Source organism: Rissa tridactyla, chromosome 2 (genome assembly GCF_028500815.1).
Source record: "Rissa tridactyla isolate bRisTri1 chromosome 2, bRisTri1.patW.cur.20221130, whole genome shotgun sequence".
Taxonomy (NCBI): domain Eukaryota; kingdom Metazoa; phylum Chordata; class Aves; order Charadriiformes; family Laridae; genus Rissa; species Rissa tridactyla.
Window position 1 is genome coordinate 63,625,926 of NC_071467.1, and position 20,115 is coordinate 63,646,040.

A 20,115-nucleotide genomic window follows, 5' to 3' on the forward strand; every position below is an offset into this window, starting at 1 on the left:
ATATTTCACTTGCTTCACTGGTGGTATTTTTTCTCCCATTTCCCAGGTTTTAGTGACTTTACCAGGTGCACGGGGGGCAGTGAAGAATCAAGCCCTGTGTTCACACAGCCTGTCAGATTCTCCTTGTCTTTCCACCCACGGTGAAGGTGTACCAAAGCCAGACGGAACTGGCTGCATCAGTGATACGCAATCTCACAGCCCAGCCAAGTACAAATAACCCATTTGTGCCGCTCTTGAGAGGTTTCTGAGGATTATTGTCTATTCTGAAAAGAAGAAGTGAAACTTAATGACCTGGGAAAGTGTGTGGCATGGGGGATGGAGCTCCCTGCCAGGTGGAGGTGGCTGCAGCCAGGCCCTCGGGGTTTGGAGAAATCTGTCAAAGGCAGCTTCCCTTCCTAAATCCTGCCAAGGAGAAGGACATTCTGAGCAGAGTGACATTCCACCCACGTTTAAGCTGCCACTGGGCTTCATTTTGCTATCTTTTTTCACACCTGTTTTAAAACTGAAACATCACTTCCAACAGAAATTTCACCTGACTCTTTGAAATGCAAATCTGAAACTGGGCGGGGGGATCCTGCCGTGGTGGAGCATGGACATGGTGGACACTGTGGCAAAGCACTGAGTGTCTACGTGATGCTGGCCTTTCCCTGATGGTACCCTCTGGGCTTGGGAAGGAGGAAAGAATGAAAGGCAGCAGGGAAACAGGAGAGAGATAATATATAAGATCTCCAGGATCCCCAGGAGCATTTGGGGTATATACTGAGTTGCTCCTGACCTAGCAAAGATGAGTGCCTTCAGTAGGGAGGCCGTGTGGGGAACACGCAAACCCTGATCACACCACCAGGATCTGCCGCATCATTTGCGCAATTGGAGATCTCTGTGCCTTCCCCTCCCCAGGGACCCCACAGATTTGCACATATAAAGTAAAGGAGAGTTACCAATCTCTGTGTCTCGGAAGGGTGGATTTTGTTGTGAGGGAGCGGCAAGAGCACAGACATAAGCTGGTAAGAACAAAATCACAGGACTTGGGGATAAAAGGCTACCTCAAGGCAGGATCATCGACATAACTGCATGTACATCATTCCTGACAGGCACTCACTCTTGCCTGTAGTCAAAAATCACAACTTATGAAGTCTGAAGTTTTCCCAAATGATCTATTCCATAGCTCCACTGTTCCTTACTATTAGAAAGCCTGTAACAAATGTCTAACCTGAATTTTCCTTGCTACAATTTAAGCTCATTGCTTGTCACATCCACCAAGGAAATCTGGACAGGGCAGTTCGCTCCTACTCTCTTGTTACCAGCCACTTTCTGTTTCTAAAGAATGTTACTGTGCCTCTCTTCAGTCTCTTCTTCCTCAGACTAAATGACAGTTTATCCAATCATAAATCAAGTTTTCAAAAAGTGGGCCATATTTTTTACTTCATTTTTGCTATTTCTCCTTCATCACTTTTTTCCTCATCTTCACTCTGATACTTTACCTGCCTCCAACTCTTTACCGTAATCTGATTCTATCCTTAATTATTTTCTCCTCTATCAATTTCACGACTTTGTAACAGGTCTTGTTCTGGAATTTGGGTTTCTTATTCTGATTTTCCTTCCTGCTTTTGCAAAGGATGATCTTAAAGCATTGAAACATTGTCTGTCTCCCTGGTTAGAGGAGAAGAGGGGACTGAGCACAACTTTACCAGTCAGGAGCTCCTAAGCTGTAGCTCTAGTTTAGCAGCAGCTTGTCTTCGGCACAGCCTCAGGCACGGCAGCCGACCTTTCCCTCCCTTTGAGCTTCTTGAGGGCTTGGGTGATTTTTAAAATTACAGTGGTTTATGGCAAGAAACAGAAAAAAACTAGCACTAGTTTGAAAATTTGAGCTAGTTTTGGATAACTGTCAAGGTCTCCTAAGCAGCTCACATTTTTCTAGTCACAGGCAGTCTTTAACATCACTTTAAAGAATCACTCCAGAAATTGGAAGTTTAAGTATAATTAGTGCGCACAGCCTTCAGGGCTGTCATAAGGCTGAGGGATATAAAGACGAAAAAGATTAAGTGCTGTTATGTGTCTCACTTCCACAAACCAGTATTGTTAGTCTTAATATTGAAGAGTCCTTCTGAGCTGAGGGCTGTCACAGGGTGTTGGTTTATTTTTTGTTTGTGGAGTTTTTAATGTCTTCATTTCAAAACCAGCTGATGGGTATATTGCCCAGTATTCGGCCTAAATATATGCAATGTCTTCTGAACCCACGTGTTAAGATTCTCCAGCCACAGCTACACACGTCTGAAAAGCAAAGTTAATGATTTTAAGTTAATCTAGGCATCTTTATTCATGTAACTGATTACAAGATAATGAATTCTTATGAAAATTTTCGTTTTGTTCATTAAAAAATACCGTGTAGGAAAACTCTGTGTCTGGATATTGTTCTCTTCAGTGCAAAGGACAGATTGTTGGCATTCCTGGGTAAATCTGCTCTCTGGCAAAGGAGTGCTTCTTATCAAGGGCTCTGATGTTCAAGTGCCTGAGGGCTTGTTCACATGGGAAAATTCAGTGGCATTATTCATACCTCTCAGCTGCAGAATATGAGTACCCACATGGGAACTCAACAAGGGTGTAATTATTTTGCTCTAGAAAAGTCCTAAGTACCTTCATATAATTTCTCTGCAGAAAGTTAGCTATGGCACAGGTAATGCAACACACCAAAGAAAATGCATTTGGGGACACCAGAAAGGACTGCTTTCTACAAAAACAACTCTTCGCTCATGTGGCAATACATTTCCCTATTTGAGGTTGGTTTTTTTTTCACACAGAACACTCTGTCCCTACTTTTAAAAAAAACTCATTCTACGGAGAAACGAAAACAAACACCATGCACATACTTAGCCGCACCCACCCCCCCTGTTATTTTAACTACTGATATTAATTTTACTGCATTTACCCTTTTCTTCTTCAGAGCACCATCCGTACGTAAATGCCTCCTCACCCTGACCACAGCACTCCGACAGATGCTATCTGAGCAGTGACTACAGCTCTTGGTGAGCAAACGATGTGCTGAATGCTGATGGAGAGGGCTGGCGCCCGCTCAGGAAAATAAGCAAGGAGAGAATCCAGGTAAAATGTGAAACAATTTTTACACTTGAAAGGATATTACCAGGACGTGCTGCACCTGCAGCCATGAATTTCATTTGCATGGGGGAAAAACAATCTCTGCGCTGTGAATGTAATACAATGGGTGGGAGGGAGGAGAGAGAGGGAGAGAGAAAGCCGAGCACAGGCTGCCTCACATACAGCCTCCCTTAGCAGTGTCTGGGACGTGGCCTTTGCAGTTCTGCCTTTTGTGTCTACTCTGCCCTTTGCAGTTCTCGCCGAGTGACCCGAAGCAGGTGGTATAACTCGGAGAGAGATTTCAGAGTCCTCTGGTGCCCGGCAGTGTCCACGTGCCGCGGCTCGGCACACTCCTGCACTGCCTTCTGCAGCTGCAGCTGCAGGGGGAAGGAAACCAACGGTCCTCTGAGATGTGGGGAAAACCAGCGACGGAATATTTTGTCACAAATTACCTGAGGAAAGGGAAAAGAGCAGATTTTCGTCTTTCAGGAGCTACAACTAATGCCCTGCTGCTCCTCTGGGGCTGTAGCAAAATGTCGCCTGAATCCAAAATGCCACCAGCCATTCCAAGAGGAAGGTATGGAACAGGAGCATCCACAAAGGCTATACTCCAGCTGCAGAACCCCGCTTCTTCTCAGACTGCTCTTGCACTTCTGCATAACAAATGGTGAGGGGGAGGGGGAGGGAGAAGCAGCCAAAAGGCCACCTCTCCGCTGCATTAATACCACCCACCAGCACAAGTAGGGTGAGCCATAAGACACCCATCCCAGGGCCCAGACTCCTCTCTCCACTACATCCAGATCCTACACCTGCAGAGTGGAGAATCGCAGCCATAACCCCCCACTGCTTACCGGTGGACAGCCACAGCTTTGCCATCAGTGGAGACAGTAATGACAGTCCCCTGCTCCTGGTTCCTCCACTCTCCTGTCTGAGGCACTGGGCTAACAGCTACATGAAAACGTGGCAGATAAACACTACTGAATACAACGGTCCGTTTGCATGCTCTAAGGTGGGATTTCCGAATGGAACTGGCACTTACGTGGCCACGTTTAAAAACCCGACTGTCTTCATCTCACAGTCTGCTAGTACATACCATGCATTTTATAGTCGATGGGATTTTAAAAGAAATGGATGCATAAAGCAGCTGTGTCTACTCACTTGCAAGTTGTTATTGGCTCTCTGTGCTCCACATTTTCTGATTTTCAGGTTGCATTTTGAAAAGCAATCAAAAAAATTACAATCTTCATCTCGTGTGCAGTTCTGTTCGAGGATGTCCCTCATTTTGGGTTCAAAAAAGGCCATATCCACATCAATGGCCACCACCTGTAGATCAAAACAAGCCATCAGATCTGGCACGGCACAGCCTGTGGGACAGGGCTGAGGAAGCATTCCTGTGCTGCTTGCTTTTGGAAATGCTGTGCTGAGAGTATCTGCCAGTGGGGAACTGGGATCACAATGAAAGGGCTTTATTTCGCTTAACTGAGCTGCGCTAGTTTTATGAATACCACTTCTTAAACAAAACCAGCTAATGCTTACAACACCAGGAAAGGGAAAATTATCTGTGGACAATATGTGTCCCTGGGGTCAACTGGATTCATTTGCCTTACACCGCGACAATCCAACTTGAAGATTGATCTACTTGTTATTGCAGCTTATGCAGATAGCACCTCCACCTTTTAATTACATTATGGTGCCAAATTATCCACAGCCCAGACAGTGTAATTTCAAATTCACCATTCAGAGTGAACCCCTGACTTTATCATTGTGGAGAGGAGCAGTGGGATGGGCAGAAGTACCCGCACCTGCTACAGCCCCTGCAAACCTGCCGTTGCATTCAGTGGGTTTGCGTCTGTTCAGCTGTAGAAAGAGATCCCTGAGGTTGCTGAAAAGTCAGGACTGGCTTTGCCCGGTCCTGTTCGCCGTGGTTCGACTCATTTACTGTGCATGGTTCTTGTTCCACTTGTCCAGACATATGCTCCATAACAGAGTCCAGCCAGCAGGTGGTCTCAGCAGAAAAAGCAAGGACTGAAGGGATCAATCCATTTTCTCACCCTGACACAAGTGAATAAGCAGCACAAAGATGTCTGCGGAGCTGCTGCCCGTGCTAGGTTTGAGACCATTCTGGGACCGGAGGGCTGTAGTCTCAGTTTCTGCCAGCGCCACTCCACCCGTGAATACTCACTCTAAAAAATCACAGCAATAAAGAGGGAAAGAAAGGATGCCACTAGTGGGCTGGCAGCTGGCTGATGTGCGACAAGCTGTGGGTGACCACAGTGAAGGCAGCCTGCCGTCAGCGCCATGGATGCAGCACCCAGTGGACGTTCCAAGCTGCGCTTAACACTGGACAGTCGGGGTCAGGGACGCTCCCTTGCAGCAGCTGACACACGTTTTCATGGAGGGAAATGCCTGGGAACTGGACAAAGCAGAGTTACTTGGGCTCAAAGGATAGTCCTGTTTTTAAGATCTGACCTCCCAAATAAGAGGGGAAGCTGAGCTGTGTGGCTGGAGCAGCGGCTGGATCAACCCCAGGATCTAAAGATGTCTGGTCTGGTAGAAGGCCAAATAAACCTTCCACAGGCAAAAGAAAGAACATGGTCTAATCTTCATTTTATTCTACTCCTTTTTCCCCAGGGAAGAAGTCTTAAAGAGATGAGGCATAGCTTAAAAACTCAAGTATTTTTAAGCTTCTTGGAGAGCTTGATAATGATGACGTAGCCTAAGGAATTTCACACGTTTGGACAGGCAACTTTTTTTTTTTCCTTTTCTTCTTTACTTCCTTAAGCTTTCTGCAGTTTTGCTGCTCATTTCTTTGGAGAAGAGACAGCAGAAGCGGTGCAGGGCTTCCCCCCTGTCCTAGGGCCACTGCATCAGCTCCCTGGTGGGGTCTCTGCCAGCACCAAGCACCTTTGACAATCATCTGATCAATTGCTCGCTAAGAAAAAACAGCCCTGGATCCCAAACATGCGGCTGCCAAAGGGTTCGGTGGTTTCACTGAAGTTCATCTGTTACAAAAATGTGTGGGCATCCAGCCAGACCCTGGGAAGATAGATCTGGGTGACGCTCCACCTATAAACAGCTACATTTTGGTGGGGGTTGTTATGATTGTAATTGATGATGAAGGTGCTGAAGGAAATGTAGCAAGGACCCAGCTTGGCTCCTGACCTGATTTAAAGTCATGTTTAAGGTGCTGTAATCTTTCTAATTGTCTCTGAGGTGCTGGTAAAAGAGGAAGCTCTCCCAGAGCACTGTATATTCAGCCAGACCTCCTTCCAACTCTGCCCCTTATGCAGCTCCATGGCAGCTTAAAATTCCCCTGGATGATCTACCAGGCAGGGATCTCTCCTCTCTGTGCTGCAGGAACAGCCTGCCAAGGCCAGAGTGAGGGCTGGAAGCTTATCCCCACCATTTGAAAATAATCCTCAAAGTGAAACTATTGCACTCCAGGCACATTTCTTTGGGCATTAGCAGTCTGAGACGAGGAATAGCGCTACTATTATGGGTGTTAGTTATTATCCTAGGCAGAGGACAAGAAACAAGCAAGTGAAAAAATTGCTTAAAGCAAACATGAGGGACAAAAAAGAGGCCACCTTGCTGTGTCCCTGTTCTAGAACTGGTTGATAAAAGCACCTAGAGTTTCTACTTCTCACTCTCCTTCCTTCTTCACTATCAGAAGCTCTGTCTGTTCCCCCGCTGCAGCTTTCTGACTGTGTGTATCTCTCATCCCCCAGCCCAGTGGGGCGGTAACAGATGGTACCAACAGGCTGTTGTATCAGTATTGTACAACTGGGAAAGCCATGCGTGAGCGGCAACTCACTTTTTTTTAAAATTAATTATCCTAGAAAAGACTAAATTAGAGTACTTTCCTATACCTGAAGGTGATTGCTGTCTCTTTGGACCCCAGAAGTCATGAGAGGGTCCTAGACAAGCAAGCCTCATCAAAAGGACTCGTAAGGAAAGACTCAAGAAATATTCTTTCTCTTTCTCTAAATGAAATCTCTTTTCCTGTAAGTAGGCTGTAAAACAGATGCTCTGGTGTGTGCCCAGCCACCGGCAGTCACAGTCAGTGTGACTGACTGAAAAAGGCAGGCAAAGCCTGCCTTGAGGAATCCCTGCCCTACCTCACCGCCTAAATACTGGTATGCTTTCCAGCATCTCGCTGTAGCTCCTCACCCGTTCCCAGTTCAGCTGCTCTATTGCACCTGAATAAACAGTGGGAGGGAAAGGAAGGGTGAAGGGGAAGCACACTAATTGGTCTTAATGGCTATATGTTTAGGCAATGTTTGTCTAGCACTCTGAAGATGTGAGGGTTACATTAGCACTCAGCGAGCACTGATTCAAGCCTCTGAAAATGCTTTATGTTCACTCAGTGCAGAAACTCCACCGATGCCTCTGCAAATTGTGAGCCTGCTTCAAACACTTACTTACTGCGCAGTGCCTCCAGTCCCTACACACAATTCCCACCGAATCCAGCGGGATTTCTGCTGGCAGAATGAATGGGAGATACATTGGGCAAGTTGGTGCTGAGCTACATCACTACTTAGGAAACACACACAGCTATTCAGGTCTGAGTTACAGCTGTACAAAGAAAAGTCAAACAGTAAAAGTACCAGGGAGTTTCGTGTCACTGTCCTTGGATCACTTCCAGACCAGATAAGCTGAAGACTAAAGCACAAAGATGTGTTTGGATGGGGGGAGTTCCCCTTGTGTCAGGCTACAGAATTCAGCCTTAGCTTTCAAATTCAGTTTTTCCTTTCAGCATCGCTACCAGAAATAGTTACAGTGACTCAAATTACAGCTTCATTTACATCTTTTGAGATCTCCTTGCTTTCATGAGGCATCCCTCAGAACATCCGAGGGACTCTCTCGGTGGTGGTGCCTTTTTGGAGGTGAAACAAACCAGAACTGAGAAAGCAATTCTCAAAACAAGTAGATGGACTTAGCGCTCTGAAAAGTGGCTGCACATATTACAAAGAGGAAAAGCAGCAGAGAAGCTCCCCTGTCGCTCGTAAATGCATTTGTTTTGCAAAAACGTGGCCAAAAGTTGTACAAGGAGGGAAGCGTCAATTTTACACAGCGACCTTCAGACTAGAATTTGACCTCAAATTGCCGCAACGCCACCCCACCCCTAAGACCCAGCTTACCGTGAGATCGTGCCTGATAGCGAAGTTTTCTGGTTTGATGTCACACAGGTGAAGTCGGTGAGAGAAATCATTATCAAAATGCTGCACCATGTCCAGAAAGCTGAGTGCAATGTCAATGATGGCTCTCACCCTGCTGCTGTGGCCAGCAAGGGAGGGACCGACCACGTTTTCCAAGGGAAAAAGAGTTTTGTGCCAGGCATGTCCAGCTGTGAGATACTCCACAGCATAAAAGTGTCCACAAGAGCCAATAATTCGTAGTACGTGTTTGCTGAAGTCCTGCAGCAAACTGAAGTAGATATATTCTTCCTGCTGGAGCAAGGACCACATGCTGGCCACCTGTGCTTTCCAACGTGGTCCCTTTTTCCTTGTCCACAGGGGCCCCATGGTATTGTTAGACAGTTCTAGCCCCAGGACATTTTTGACCTCCAGGGCTACCATCAGCAGAAGCTCCGTTTCAGGAATATCCTGTGTTTCCACCTCCTCTAGCATACTGAGATGCTGGTAGCTGGAGAAGATTTCCTTTTTGGATTTCAGGATGATGGGCTGGCCTCTCCAGTCAGCCTGGATGACCTTCTTACCTCTGTCATAGTAAAGGCAGTGTTTGTATACCAGCTTCTGTGCCACACACAGGTCTTCACAGAGGTCACCAGTCAGGGCTCCACTGCTGTAGTCAAGACACTGGAGTGAAAGAGCAGAATATTCATAGCAGGACCATACACCTGTGGACCACTTAGAAGAAAAAGAATCAGCAATAGTCCTAAGCTCAAGAGTCTTGCAGCAGTGGTTGTACCGCAAGTACACACCTCCTACAGCCATCGCGTTATTCAATGGTTTTTCAGAAGTCTCTAGAGACCTTTTACCAGGGGGAATCTTGCTTCAAAACAGGGATTCTTGAGGTGGTAAAGGACAGGCTTTTTTGGGGCAAGGAAATGGATTAGATGACCTGTTACTCTAAAGTTCTTGCCACGTATGAATTCAGTGAGACTAGCTTTGAACACACGTGGCTGTGCTATGTGACATTCTGGGCTGCAACACTTTAAGGCACAAGAGATAACTTCCAGTGTAATTCAGGACTTCTCTGGAAGGTTCAGCGCAGCGTAACTGAGACATCGCCACTTAACTTACAGGAAAATCCATAGGTAGCTGGATTGCTGGGACCTTCCACAGCCCACAGTGTTTCAAACTTGCACTCAACATGCCCTGAATGAAGCTGCAAGAACCTCCTTCTGCACTACCAGGAAACACAGAGTTTGCACCCAACGCCTCGTGGGACAAGAACTTTTTGGAATTTTTAAATATGTAAATGCTGTAGGACAAGATTACTTTTCCAGTTTTCATATGTAATTATCAGAAGTGACATATTTAATATGAATTGCTTAAATACTTTGTTTTTTCTTAACTGGAAAAAAATCAGCCCATGGAAACATGGGAACTACTGTTTGATAGTCACGTGGTCACTGCAAATTCGTACAAGAACTGCAAGGATTCCCTCACCAGCCCTTCCTTCAACCCATAATTGTTTCCATACCATCGTTTCCAAAAGTGTAGGCAGTCGATATATTCCTACGGGCATTCAAAAGTGCAGCTGCAGGGACTCCTTTGGGTGAATCAGTAGAGGGGATGATCAGAGGTCTCTGGTGAAAGGGGAATAGACTGTGGTGGTGTAGAAAGCCAAACACCTGGGAGGCGGCTTGACAGCGTCAGCCTTCTTCATTGCTTTCTGGCATTTGAACCTTCATTCAAACCAGTTGGCAGCTCCCCCTGCATGTGGAGTACTTGCAACGGCAGCCTGACCCCCACCTCATTTATGACTTGCTGTTACACACACAGAAAATACGATCATAAAATTCAAGTGATGTATTTTCTTCGGACAGTCTCTGAGGTGTGCACCAGAGGAATACGTTCTGGATGCCAGGCAACGTTCAGAGTCCAACCTTAAACAACACACTGGGGAATGGGTGGAGGATTAAGTCCAAAATCCAGGGATGGTGATAAATTGACTAAACAGCTCACCGAGGGCAGTTCAGACAGGCATAAAATTTATGTATACCCTGATGTTCTCACACTCCAAATGAGAACATGCAGTGCCAGCAAGGAGAGTCAGGTAGGCAACCTCTGGCATGAATGTCCTGCCCCCGAGTCCAGGGTGGTGTGCACGTGTGAAACACACACATCTGCCTCCACAGCCACAGCAGGGGATGGTCAGGCAGACTCCCTGGGCTGTCCACAGCCTTCAGAGCACGCAGGCCAACCTCCTTGCTTTTGCAAATCCGCTCCTATGAATGTAAGACGAATTTATTTTCTCCTTTTAAGTAGGAAATGTAATTTTTCTCAACGGAAGTGGTTTAGCAGTTCTTTCCATCTGGAACTCTGAGCAATTTTAGAAAGATTACAAACAGAAGGAATTTGGGGGGTTTTGTTTGGAGCATAAGTATAATCACATTTAAAATCACTGCCCTCCTATTGAGAAGACCACAACCTAACTCTTCTTCTGCTACAGTGAGAGAATACAGGACCTAGTCCTGTAATTGGGTCCACATGGGTGAATACTTCCCCTGTGGACAATTTTACTGTGGTCCCTCAAGTTCACTCTTAGTGGGTCCTGTCCATACACGTGGAGCCCTTGCTTCTAGAAGAACACATGCCCAGAAGACCTGCAGTCAAACATGTGAACGTGCAGCTTATTTTCTCGTGTTGCCATCACGTCATTCTTAATGGCATTAATGAGAAAAAGTAGTTGTGGAAAAAATAGTCTCACTTACATTTCCCAGACATAGGAGATGAGTCATTTTTGAACCTGGCTGCTGTTTAGGACTTGTCCGCTGTTCCATTTGAACCCATAAATCTTTGTCTATTAACGTGGTATCTGACACTCTCTGAGTTGGATTGTTCTTACACTGAACTTGCACAGTGTGTTGCAAACTAGGATCTGTGAAAGACGACTGGAGCAGGAAGAGCTCTACTCACAGAATGTAGGGAGTTGTGAGTTGCTTAAGGGCTTTAAAAATCTCCTCGGTTTCCTGTCATTACAACCCAAAAGGCCAGCAAAGACTGGCTGCACCCTTCACGTCCTCCATAACTCATGTTATTACAACTTCTGGTGTTTTATGTTTTTCCATAAACACAATACACTGAGCAAGCTTAGCTCCCCAGCACTACAATGGTTATTTTTTCAGCCCTCAGATGACTTTTGTGCTTTTTATTCCCTCCCTGTTTCCTCTCTCTATTTTTCCCTCCACCGACCTTAGCAGCACAGACAGAACTGAATGCTGTTGTCCAGTGCCACAAAGACAGCCAACAGCCCTTCCCCAGTGCTCCTTTTCTGGGGACATTTGGCGATCATATCAGCCATTTAGGCACAGACTGCACTGGTAGTTCAAGTTGAAGCAATTATTTGACCCCTGTGTCCTTTCCAAAGTCATATGGTTTTACAACACAGTCTTCCATCCTATAGGCATAGCTCGTACTCTTGTGCTCCCCGGTGCACTAGCTTGCATTTTACTGTATTAAAACACATTTTGGGGAAGTGGAAACATTTGACCAGGCGATTCGGATTACCCTGCAATGAAAAGATGGCCTCTTTCTTATTTACCAACCCAGGAACTTTTGCACTAATTGCAAACGTTACCGTGCAATATTTTATATCATCATGATGACTGCTGATAAAGAGAATAATTGATTCCCCAAAGAAATCTTCCAGAAGTGGTCCTCCACGCTGCCATCCCTGTCCTAATGACTGCATTTTGAGATCTGTCGATAAGACAGTTTTAAATTTACCTAATGAGTGCCCTTTGAATGCCACCAAGTGCCAGATTTTTCAAACTAAAATATGAAAGTGATACTAAGCCAAAAGCCTTACAGAAAAGCAGCTCTACTACACAAAAATGCAAACACAAGCATGGTTTGGACTCGCTCATCTGTTTCTGCTTAAAATTGGCTACATAATTTTTAATATCCTTCGTACACTTCTCAAGAGAAATTAAAAAAGCTGTGTTTAAATTAATGTAAATGTTTAAATTAATGTAAACCCCACTCAGGATTTATATAAATTTACATAACTTACAGTACCACCATCACTTTTGTGTAGGTCTGGCCTGAGACTGAGTCCTGCCTTTATATCAAGTACTTCTCCCGTGTAAATGCAATACTGAGCAAGGTTTTGGAAGGCATCAAACCTATTTAATTTATCCAGAGAAAACAGAAATTGATCACTGTGATGTAGTGCGTTCAGTGTAAATGAAGATGAGACCCGTGTTAGGAAAGAGTAAGTGGGTTTTTGGAGAGTTAGAGTTGGTATCTGCAAAATCCCCAATGCTCCTTCAGCCTTCCCAGTGCAGTGCACAGCTGCACAGACGTACATTTTACTCAACAGAAGGAAATAAACCTTCAGAAATACCACTTGCAAGGGTATATGACCATGCAATTTTCACCCACTTGCTTAAAATAGCTCATCTTATCTCCCACTGGAAATACGACAGGTGACTAGTAAAATAGTTTTTCTTGGAAGACGAATTTTGCTTAATAAAAGGCGTGAGACTCAAGCTATCAGATTATTTGTTTCATAGATCAGTTGCATTTTCTGTTCTTGCAAAACTCATGTCATCTTCAGAAGATGTATAAAGACTTGTTTCAGGACTGAGGAAGATGAGCTCATGTTCTAATTGTTCCACTTAGAAGGACAATTCCTTTCTAACGTCATCTGGGAAAACTGTTGCTTACACAGCTGAACGATACTACTGAAGACGCACCTGTGGAAACAGATGAGCGCAGCAATCTCAGCTGCTCTTCCTCTGGAAGGAGGGTCCAAAACTGAGCTATCACACGGCGATGGAGAAAACTTTCCAAGCTTGCGCCTGAATTCTTATCCCTGCCTGGGCTTTTGAAGACATGCCTAACGCTCTCCAAACTGAAGAACAGCAACAAGTCTGTGTCCATCAGTTCACGGGCAAGTGTGATGGCAAAGGCCTGGACCTCCCTGAGCTCGGCGGCCCCTTGCAGCTCCTCGCCTCCCTGCTCTTCCCAGCCACGTAAGGAGAGGGCAGGATTCATCCCTTCAGCTGCAATCCCGAGCTCAGCTGTACTTCAAGCTGACTGCTGGGGTAAAGAAACTGAATCCCACTGCCACTAAAAACACGCTGTCAGGACCAATGCCTATAGTTCCTCTTCCTTCATTACACAGAATTCAGAAAAACTATGATCAGGTTTTGCTTGCTGCAGTAACAGATTATCTAATTTCCATTAGGATTCCTCCCTTGGCACTACAAATACCTTAATTAAGAAACAAAATTGAACTGAAGTCATTAACCCACGCTGCTCCTCTTTTCTAAGTGTTTTCTACACAATTCTAAACCAGCTTTTTTTTTTTTTTTTTTTTTTAAGGGAGATTTTAATGAATACTCGCAAATCCTTTCTTGAATGTCGAGTAACTACATCTTAAATGCCAGCCCCTGCTAGGCGTAAAGGAGGCGTTACGAGCTGTGTGGGGCTTCTGAAAAAACGACTTTTGTACAAACACCTTTTCGGCTACTTAAAAAAAAAACCAAAACCAAAAACAAAAAAAAAACCAACAAAAAAAACCCCCAACAACAACAACAAAAACGAAACAAACAAACAAACCAGAACAAAACAAAACAAAAACCCGGACGGACGTTTCGTCCCGCTCCGCAGCGTGCGGGATGCCGAGCTGCCCTTCTCAAAGCGCCCGGGAAGCGCACCCGCACCCCGGCCCGCTGCCTGCACCTGCCCCGGGAAGGGAGGGAGGAAGGAAGGAGGGAAGCAGCCGCCCCCCCGCCCCCGCCGCCCGGTGGCCCCGTGTCCCCGCCGGTGATGCGGCACCTCCGGCGGGACGGAGCCGGGCAGGAGCGCCCCGGCGGGGCGGCCGAAAGCGGGTGCTCGGCTCATCGCATCGGACTCCCGGCGCTTTATCCTGTCGGGGATGCACACCCCCCCACACACTCCCCCCTGTCCCCCTGCCGGGGGATGCCCCTTGTCCCGCCGGGGCACGTACCAGCCTCGCCAGGATGCGGCGGCTTTTCTCGTCCGTGCAGCGCTCGGAGAAGACGCTCCTGTGGAGGAGGAAGAGCAAGGCGCTCACCAGCATCCAGCAGGCAGCCCAGAGGAGGAGGAGCACCAGGGTGCATCGCCGCCAGATTTTGAGCCGCAGCCGCTTCAAGCCCGGGATGCCCCTCATCGTGGCGCCCGGCCCGGGTTCGGGCGGACTCTTCAGCCGCTGCGGCCCCGAGCGAGCGGCGGCGGCGGCCGGGGGCGCCGCGTTTCCCCCCTCGCAGGCTTGTCCCGCTCCCCGCCGGAGCCCATCGCCCAATTTCCCCCGCCCCGCTGCTGCCGTCCTGTCGTGTCCCCCCCCCGCCCCCCTCATCCCCCTCCCCGCCGCTCCGGGCCCCGGGGCGTGGGGACTCTCCCCCTTGCGGAGGGCTCCCCCCGCGCCTCCCCGGGCCGGTTCTGCCCTTACGGAGCCCGGAGCGCCCCTTTTTGAATTTAAGCCACGTAGTTCCGCCGGCTTTTGTCTGCTCTCCCCGGTGCCAAGCGGCTCCTGCCCGCGCCCCCCCCCCCGCCCCCGCCCCCGCCGCGTCCTTCCCCCTCTGAGTTTCTCACCCGAGAATAAAAGGGGTTTTGAAGGGTGATGGAGGCTGCCCTGGGAACCAGCCCTTCCCCATCCAGGCAGCCTGGAGACGGACGGTTCCTTCTGGTGAAAACTTCACCTACTGTCAAATGGGGGGGAAAAAAATATTAAAAAAAAATATTTTTTTTTTTATTCTGGAGTAATTTCTCCGGTTCTATCCGCCCTGGGCTAAAGGAGGAAGAGAGAACCAACTCAGGTGCCCATTCACTAACACACCCCCCAGGTCCCCTCATGGTGGGTCACCCCTTGACTCTCCAGCAGCTTCCACAGCATCCCCTGCTCGCCCCAGTGCCGGCCGCGGGGATGGGGGCTGGCTCCTGCCCGGCACCCCATGGCCGGGATCCCTCGGCCGCCGGGGGAGAAAGCCAGCGGAGCAGCCCCACTGAACATCCTGTCAAACCAGGGTCTACTGGATCTGAGGGTGTTGGGGACAATAAATTGTCTCCCTGCCCTCCGTCAGAGAGAATATCAGCGGCTACATCCCTCTTTGAGGAGGGGTCAGCTCCATGCGAGTCTCTCATATATTTTTGTTAACATTTCCAAAGGGTCAAAGACCCAGATGTTTGTTCCAATGAGGCAAACAAGATCCTGGCATCCTTTCCTCAGTCCAGGTGCACATGTTCCCTGTCTCTGTTTAGACCACCACATTCACTTTTTTGTCCCTTGGCTCCCACTGGATAGCATCTCGCCATCACAGTTTTCAAAGGGAAAATTCATATTCTAAAGTACAGCCCAATGTAATAAGGGTATCTGATTCAACTTTACTGTCAGATATGATGAAAAAGGACCAGATTCATTTTCTTTCCCTTATGTGGATGGTTACCTCAGGCTACTTGCAATCTCATAGCAGGAAGATGAATTGCAGTTAATGAAACCACTCAGAGGGTAAATTATTTACCCAAATGAGTAAGAATAGCAGAATCTGGCCCACGAATGGAGAACTGATGAAAAATTCAATAGACATATTTTAATGTGCCTCTTGTGTAAGTTGTTTTGGTGTGCACTTTGTTAGTAAATTAATTTAATGTGATAAGGGGAGAGTTCACTGTTGGAGAGCTGGGTGCAGGGATATGTGTTCTGTACCATCACGTCCAGCTTAATGAAAAATATCTCCCTGTCCAAGTTGTTAAAAAGGAAGATGTGCCTATTGACATGATGGAATTCTACCTCTCAGAAGAGCGAGGGGGTGAGCACAGGTGCAGCACACTTGCTGCTATTCACACCTTTTGCATGGCCAGGACAATTCTGCCCTACATGGTGGAGCAGGGCTTGAAATACAGTTTCTGAGTAGATGGCAGAGTATGGCAGAAAGGAAAAAGGAAAAATAAAAACATTGCTGAAAATACTACAGCTTTCTAGAGACCGGCAGTGGGGAGGGGGTTGAAAGAAGAGCAAAACCAATTTCATCTCCAAAGAGTCTCGGAGGCAGAATCGTTATCGCTAGCCACATCTTCTGTCGTTACAGTGTTCTGCTCTCTCTCTCTCCACTATCTCATTTCTTCACCTGCAGAGACTGTCTATGGCCAGCCTTTTTATATTTGCTTTTATTCCCCCTGATCCTTTTACCAAGAGGAACCTTCCTTTGGAGGCACTGGTGATACAGTCTGTTTCTTGGGAATGTAGCGAGCCGCAAAGACTGTCTCTCAGAAGCTGTCTCTGATCAGTTTTGGGTGTTCTTCTTGAAATTCAAAGGACAATAAGAGAGGAAGGACAAGAGGGAGAGCTACTTAGCCATTCCTCTGTAGGGAGAACCAGCTCGGCTTGAACACAGCCAACCATCACCAGCTGCCGCGGCCACCGAGGAGGAAAAAATGCCCATCTGCCATAGCAATGCCTGGTACAATCTCAAGATGGCAGGAGATGTGTCCCACATGGAAGAGGGACACAGATGGTAGGGGAAACTCAGGCATCAGAATATCTCCCTCCTTGTGTAATAGTTTAGATGCTACCAAAACTATATATACTTTACACTTTATTTTTTAAAGTGTGGATCTTGACTTCTCTGCGTGTCAGCATTCCCCAAAGGATATTATGCATTATTATTTCATGTCTGTGAAATTTTGCCTGTGTATCATCTGTGTTTTAACAATAGTTCTGAAAAAAAAATCTTAATTACTCCTGACTTTGAGCTAGGAACAAAGTATGGAGACTTCAGATCTGGTTAGGTGGCGTGACTGAGCTGCTCTAATTGCTACTGAAAGAAACAAGGATGTTCTCTCCTCCTCCTCCACCATCACCTCCCAGTTTTCCTCTTGGTCTTGCCTGCCTGGTCCCGTCCCTTCCTGCAGTGAAAGACGTGTCTCGCTGCCTGGTGAGTTTACTCAACTCACTAACAGAGCAGAAAACTGAAAAGATGTTCTTTGCTGAGATTATTTTCAGACAGGTTAGAAACAACAAGGCCAAGTGCCGGGTCCCACACTTGGGTCACAACAACCTCATGCAGCACTACAGGCTTGGGGAGGAGTGGCTGGAGAGCTGCCTGGCAGAAAAGGGCCTGGGGGTGTTGATTGAATTCTGGCTGAACATGAGCCAGCAGTGTGCCCAGGTGGCCAAGGAGGCCAACAGCATCCTGGCCTGTATCAGCAATAGTGTGGCCAGCAGGACTAGGGAGGTGATCGTCCCCCTGTACTGGGCACTGGTGAGGCCCCACCTCGAGCACTGTGTCCAGTTTTGGGCCCCTCACTACAAGAAGGACATGGAGGTGCTGGAGCGGGTCCAGAGAAGGGCAATGAAGCTGGTGAGGGGTCTGGAGAACAAGTCTTATGAAGAGCGGCTGAGGGAGCTGGGGTTGTTCAGCCTGGAGAAAAGAAGGCTGAGGGGAGACCTTATCGCTCTCTACAGCTACCTGAAAGGAGGGTGTAGTGAGGTGGGGGTCGTTCTTTTCTCCCAAGTAACAAGTGATGGGACAAGAGGAAATGGCCTCAAGTTGCACCAGCGAAGGTTTATGTTGGAAATTAGGAAAAATTTCTTCACCAAAAAGGTTATCAAGCATTGGAAGAGGCTGCCCAGGGAAGCGGTTGAGTCACCATCCCTGGAGGTATTTAAAGATGTGTAGATACAGTGCTGAGGGACATGGTTTAGTGGTAACTTGGCAGTACTAGGTTAACAGTTGCACTTGATGATCTTAAAGGTCTTTTCCAACCAAAATGATTCTGTGATTATGAAAGTCCTGAGGATGCCACCAGGCACGCAGTGGTAGAGCTGTTGCAGGAAGGTGCATCCCAGGGCCAGGCGCTCTGGGATGCTGGATGCAGAACTGCCCTGCTGGCTCAGCTGTATCACATGGCTGCATCTTACGGATGCAATGTGGTATCACGGATAAGGGGGTCTAAAGGGAAATGGTTGTTGAACAGGCCAGTCCTGTCCCCATTTTCACCACAGCCATATGCTTCCACTGCTTCCTTGGCAGCTGGATGAGGGTAGTTAGCCCAGCGGGCAGCACCTGTAGGTTTCTGAGTGTGCTTTGCATTTCCTGCCAAGATACCAGCTAAAATTCGCTGGATTTTGGGGCAGGTAAGGAGCCCGCATCCTTATCTTTGGGTTAGGAAGAGCTGTTAACACATACCAAGTGCAATTCTATCTTTAACATACAGGTGTGTGCTGCTTTGAAATTACGGAATAAGAAGGAATAGACTGAAAAAGTTTTTAATATCGCTTTAATAAAGTTTTTTATAGTTTTAATAAAAAATAAGAGTACAAGGTGAAAGGAATCTGATGCAGCAAATGCAAGTTCCATGTCCCTCGCACTAGACTGTTCACAGGTTTCATTTTATGGTAAATCCCACAGGAGGCATTTGCAGGGAATAAAGCCCAGTCTTCCCAAAAGGTTTTGATCCAGCATTCAGACAGGGGAAAGGGTTTGTATCGAGTTATTCAGTCTCTGAACTTTCAAATATCACACTGACTTTAGTGAGAGTGAAAAGTTGGACAATTCTGGTAAAAATATGTGTGTGTGTACACATACTCTGTGTGTACATATACACATACCCATGTGTGTACACGTACACCTGTACCCATACATATGTATACATAGACATCTTCAGAACAGATCAAGAATTGACCCAGAAAGCCTGGATTCAGTAAAAGACAAAAGCCTGGCTGCTTTAGGATCAGGGGACTTAGCCTTTAATAACAATCTTTTGCTAGCTGCAAAATTCAAAGCTAGTTTTAGATTTCCCTAAACTTCAAGGTTCTTCAGACTAACAAAGTTAATTCTAGTCCATCCTCTGTGAAATACATATCTAAGTGTCTCTCTGTCCCATAGCAATTTTCCCTTGAAAAAAACCCTTTGCTTCAGAGAAACTTTGCTTCCTGTATGTATTAAAATGCGACTGTTTCACGTCGCATTCCTGTATTCCTAAAGGAAGCTATATCCCTGTCCTCATTTTAACTGAGAATTAAGCTTGATGGAAATTAATTAGTAGGAGTTGAATTACAGCAAGCGACGTCAAGAGGGGTAAAAATAATCCTGGACTAACTGTACTATAATCCTACCCAATTAAATTGCTGAAGCGTTTGAATTACTTCTTAGAGCACGATGCCGACATCAAGTTGGTCTCCTCTTCATCGCTGTGTTGGGCACATCCCAAAATTGGGATGTGAGGAGTCCTCAGCCTGCGGAGCTGCGGAGCCCACACGTTCCTCATGGCCTTCAGAAACAAACTGGGTTGCGCAGGCTCAAGCTGCCTTAGGCTGTTAGTCCTTGTTTTCCTAATTACTTAATTCTTTATGAGAGTTTAAAAGAAAAAAAAAAATCAGACATTAAGGACTACCTTGGCACTCAAGTTAATGAAATGTAAAACTGGCTCATTAGGAATCATTGTTCTGTTTGATTGATTTCATCACCCTCTGTCGTTAGCACTAGGCTGTCTATGGGAACAGGGTGTTTCTGTTAATCTTTTTCAGGGCACAAATGAATCTCCCATTCTCCCACTGCAAGCTCAGGAAACTTTCAAGGGCTGCTCAAATCTACCTTGAAAATATATTTTAACGTATAAATATTTCTTTCTGATTTCCCGTGGCGAAGCTGAGTTCCTGAAAAACATCACAAGGTTTGACATACGTTTGAACACGTCCTTTAGGCAGCGAAATTCCCCTGCAGAGTACGGAGTCTACCAGAGGAATCCAAACGTATTTTCGCATTTATGCCATTAATCAAAAAGAATACGTTGCAAACTACTCGCAGAAGTTTTACTGCATCAGCGTGCAGCGAGTTTATTGGGTCACATTGCACACCAGAAG

The 20,115-nt window shown here is 46.6% G+C and overlaps 1 protein-coding gene across 2 annotated transcripts; it reads right to left on the minus strand.

Annotated features, from left to right (window-relative positions):
* Positions 1–1,341: 1,341 nt before the first annotated feature.
* Positions 1,342–14,536, minus strand: DIPK1C (divergent protein kinase domain 1C). Of its 2 annotated transcripts, XR_008465108.1 has the most exons (5): positions 14,242–14,536; positions 8,235–8,912; positions 4,252–4,416; positions 2,927–3,545; positions 1,342–2,271 (listed from the first exon to the last, which is right to left on the minus strand). XR_008465108.1 is itself a non-coding variant. In XM_054193325.1 (4 exons), exons 1-4 carry the CDS (start codon positions 14,422–14,424, stop codon positions 3,330–3,332), a joined length of 1,242 nt encoding a protein of 413 aa, XP_054049300.1. In that variant the 5' UTR covers positions 14,425–14,536; the 3' UTR covers positions 1,342–3,329. The 2 variants fall into 2 exon arrangements, 1 of the variants encoding a protein (XP_054049300.1); XM_054193325.1 differs by having other exon boundaries at positions 1,342–3,545.
* Between the last annotated feature and the right edge of the window lie 5,579 nt (positions 14,537–20,115).

Coding starts and splice junctions, on each gene's coding strand:
- DIPK1C (XM_054193325.1), bottom strand. CDS start 14,424: ATGAGGGGCATCCCGGGCTTGAAGCGGCTGCGGCTCAAAATCTGGCGG. Junction 8,913..14,241: donor GCCGCATCCTGGCGAGGCTG/GTACGTGCCCCG, acceptor CTTTCACTCCAG/TGTCTTGACTACAGCAGTGG. Junction 4,417..8,234: donor CTATCAGGCACGATCTCACG/GTAAGCTGGGTC, acceptor TTTGATCTACAG/GTGGTGGCCATTGATGTGGA.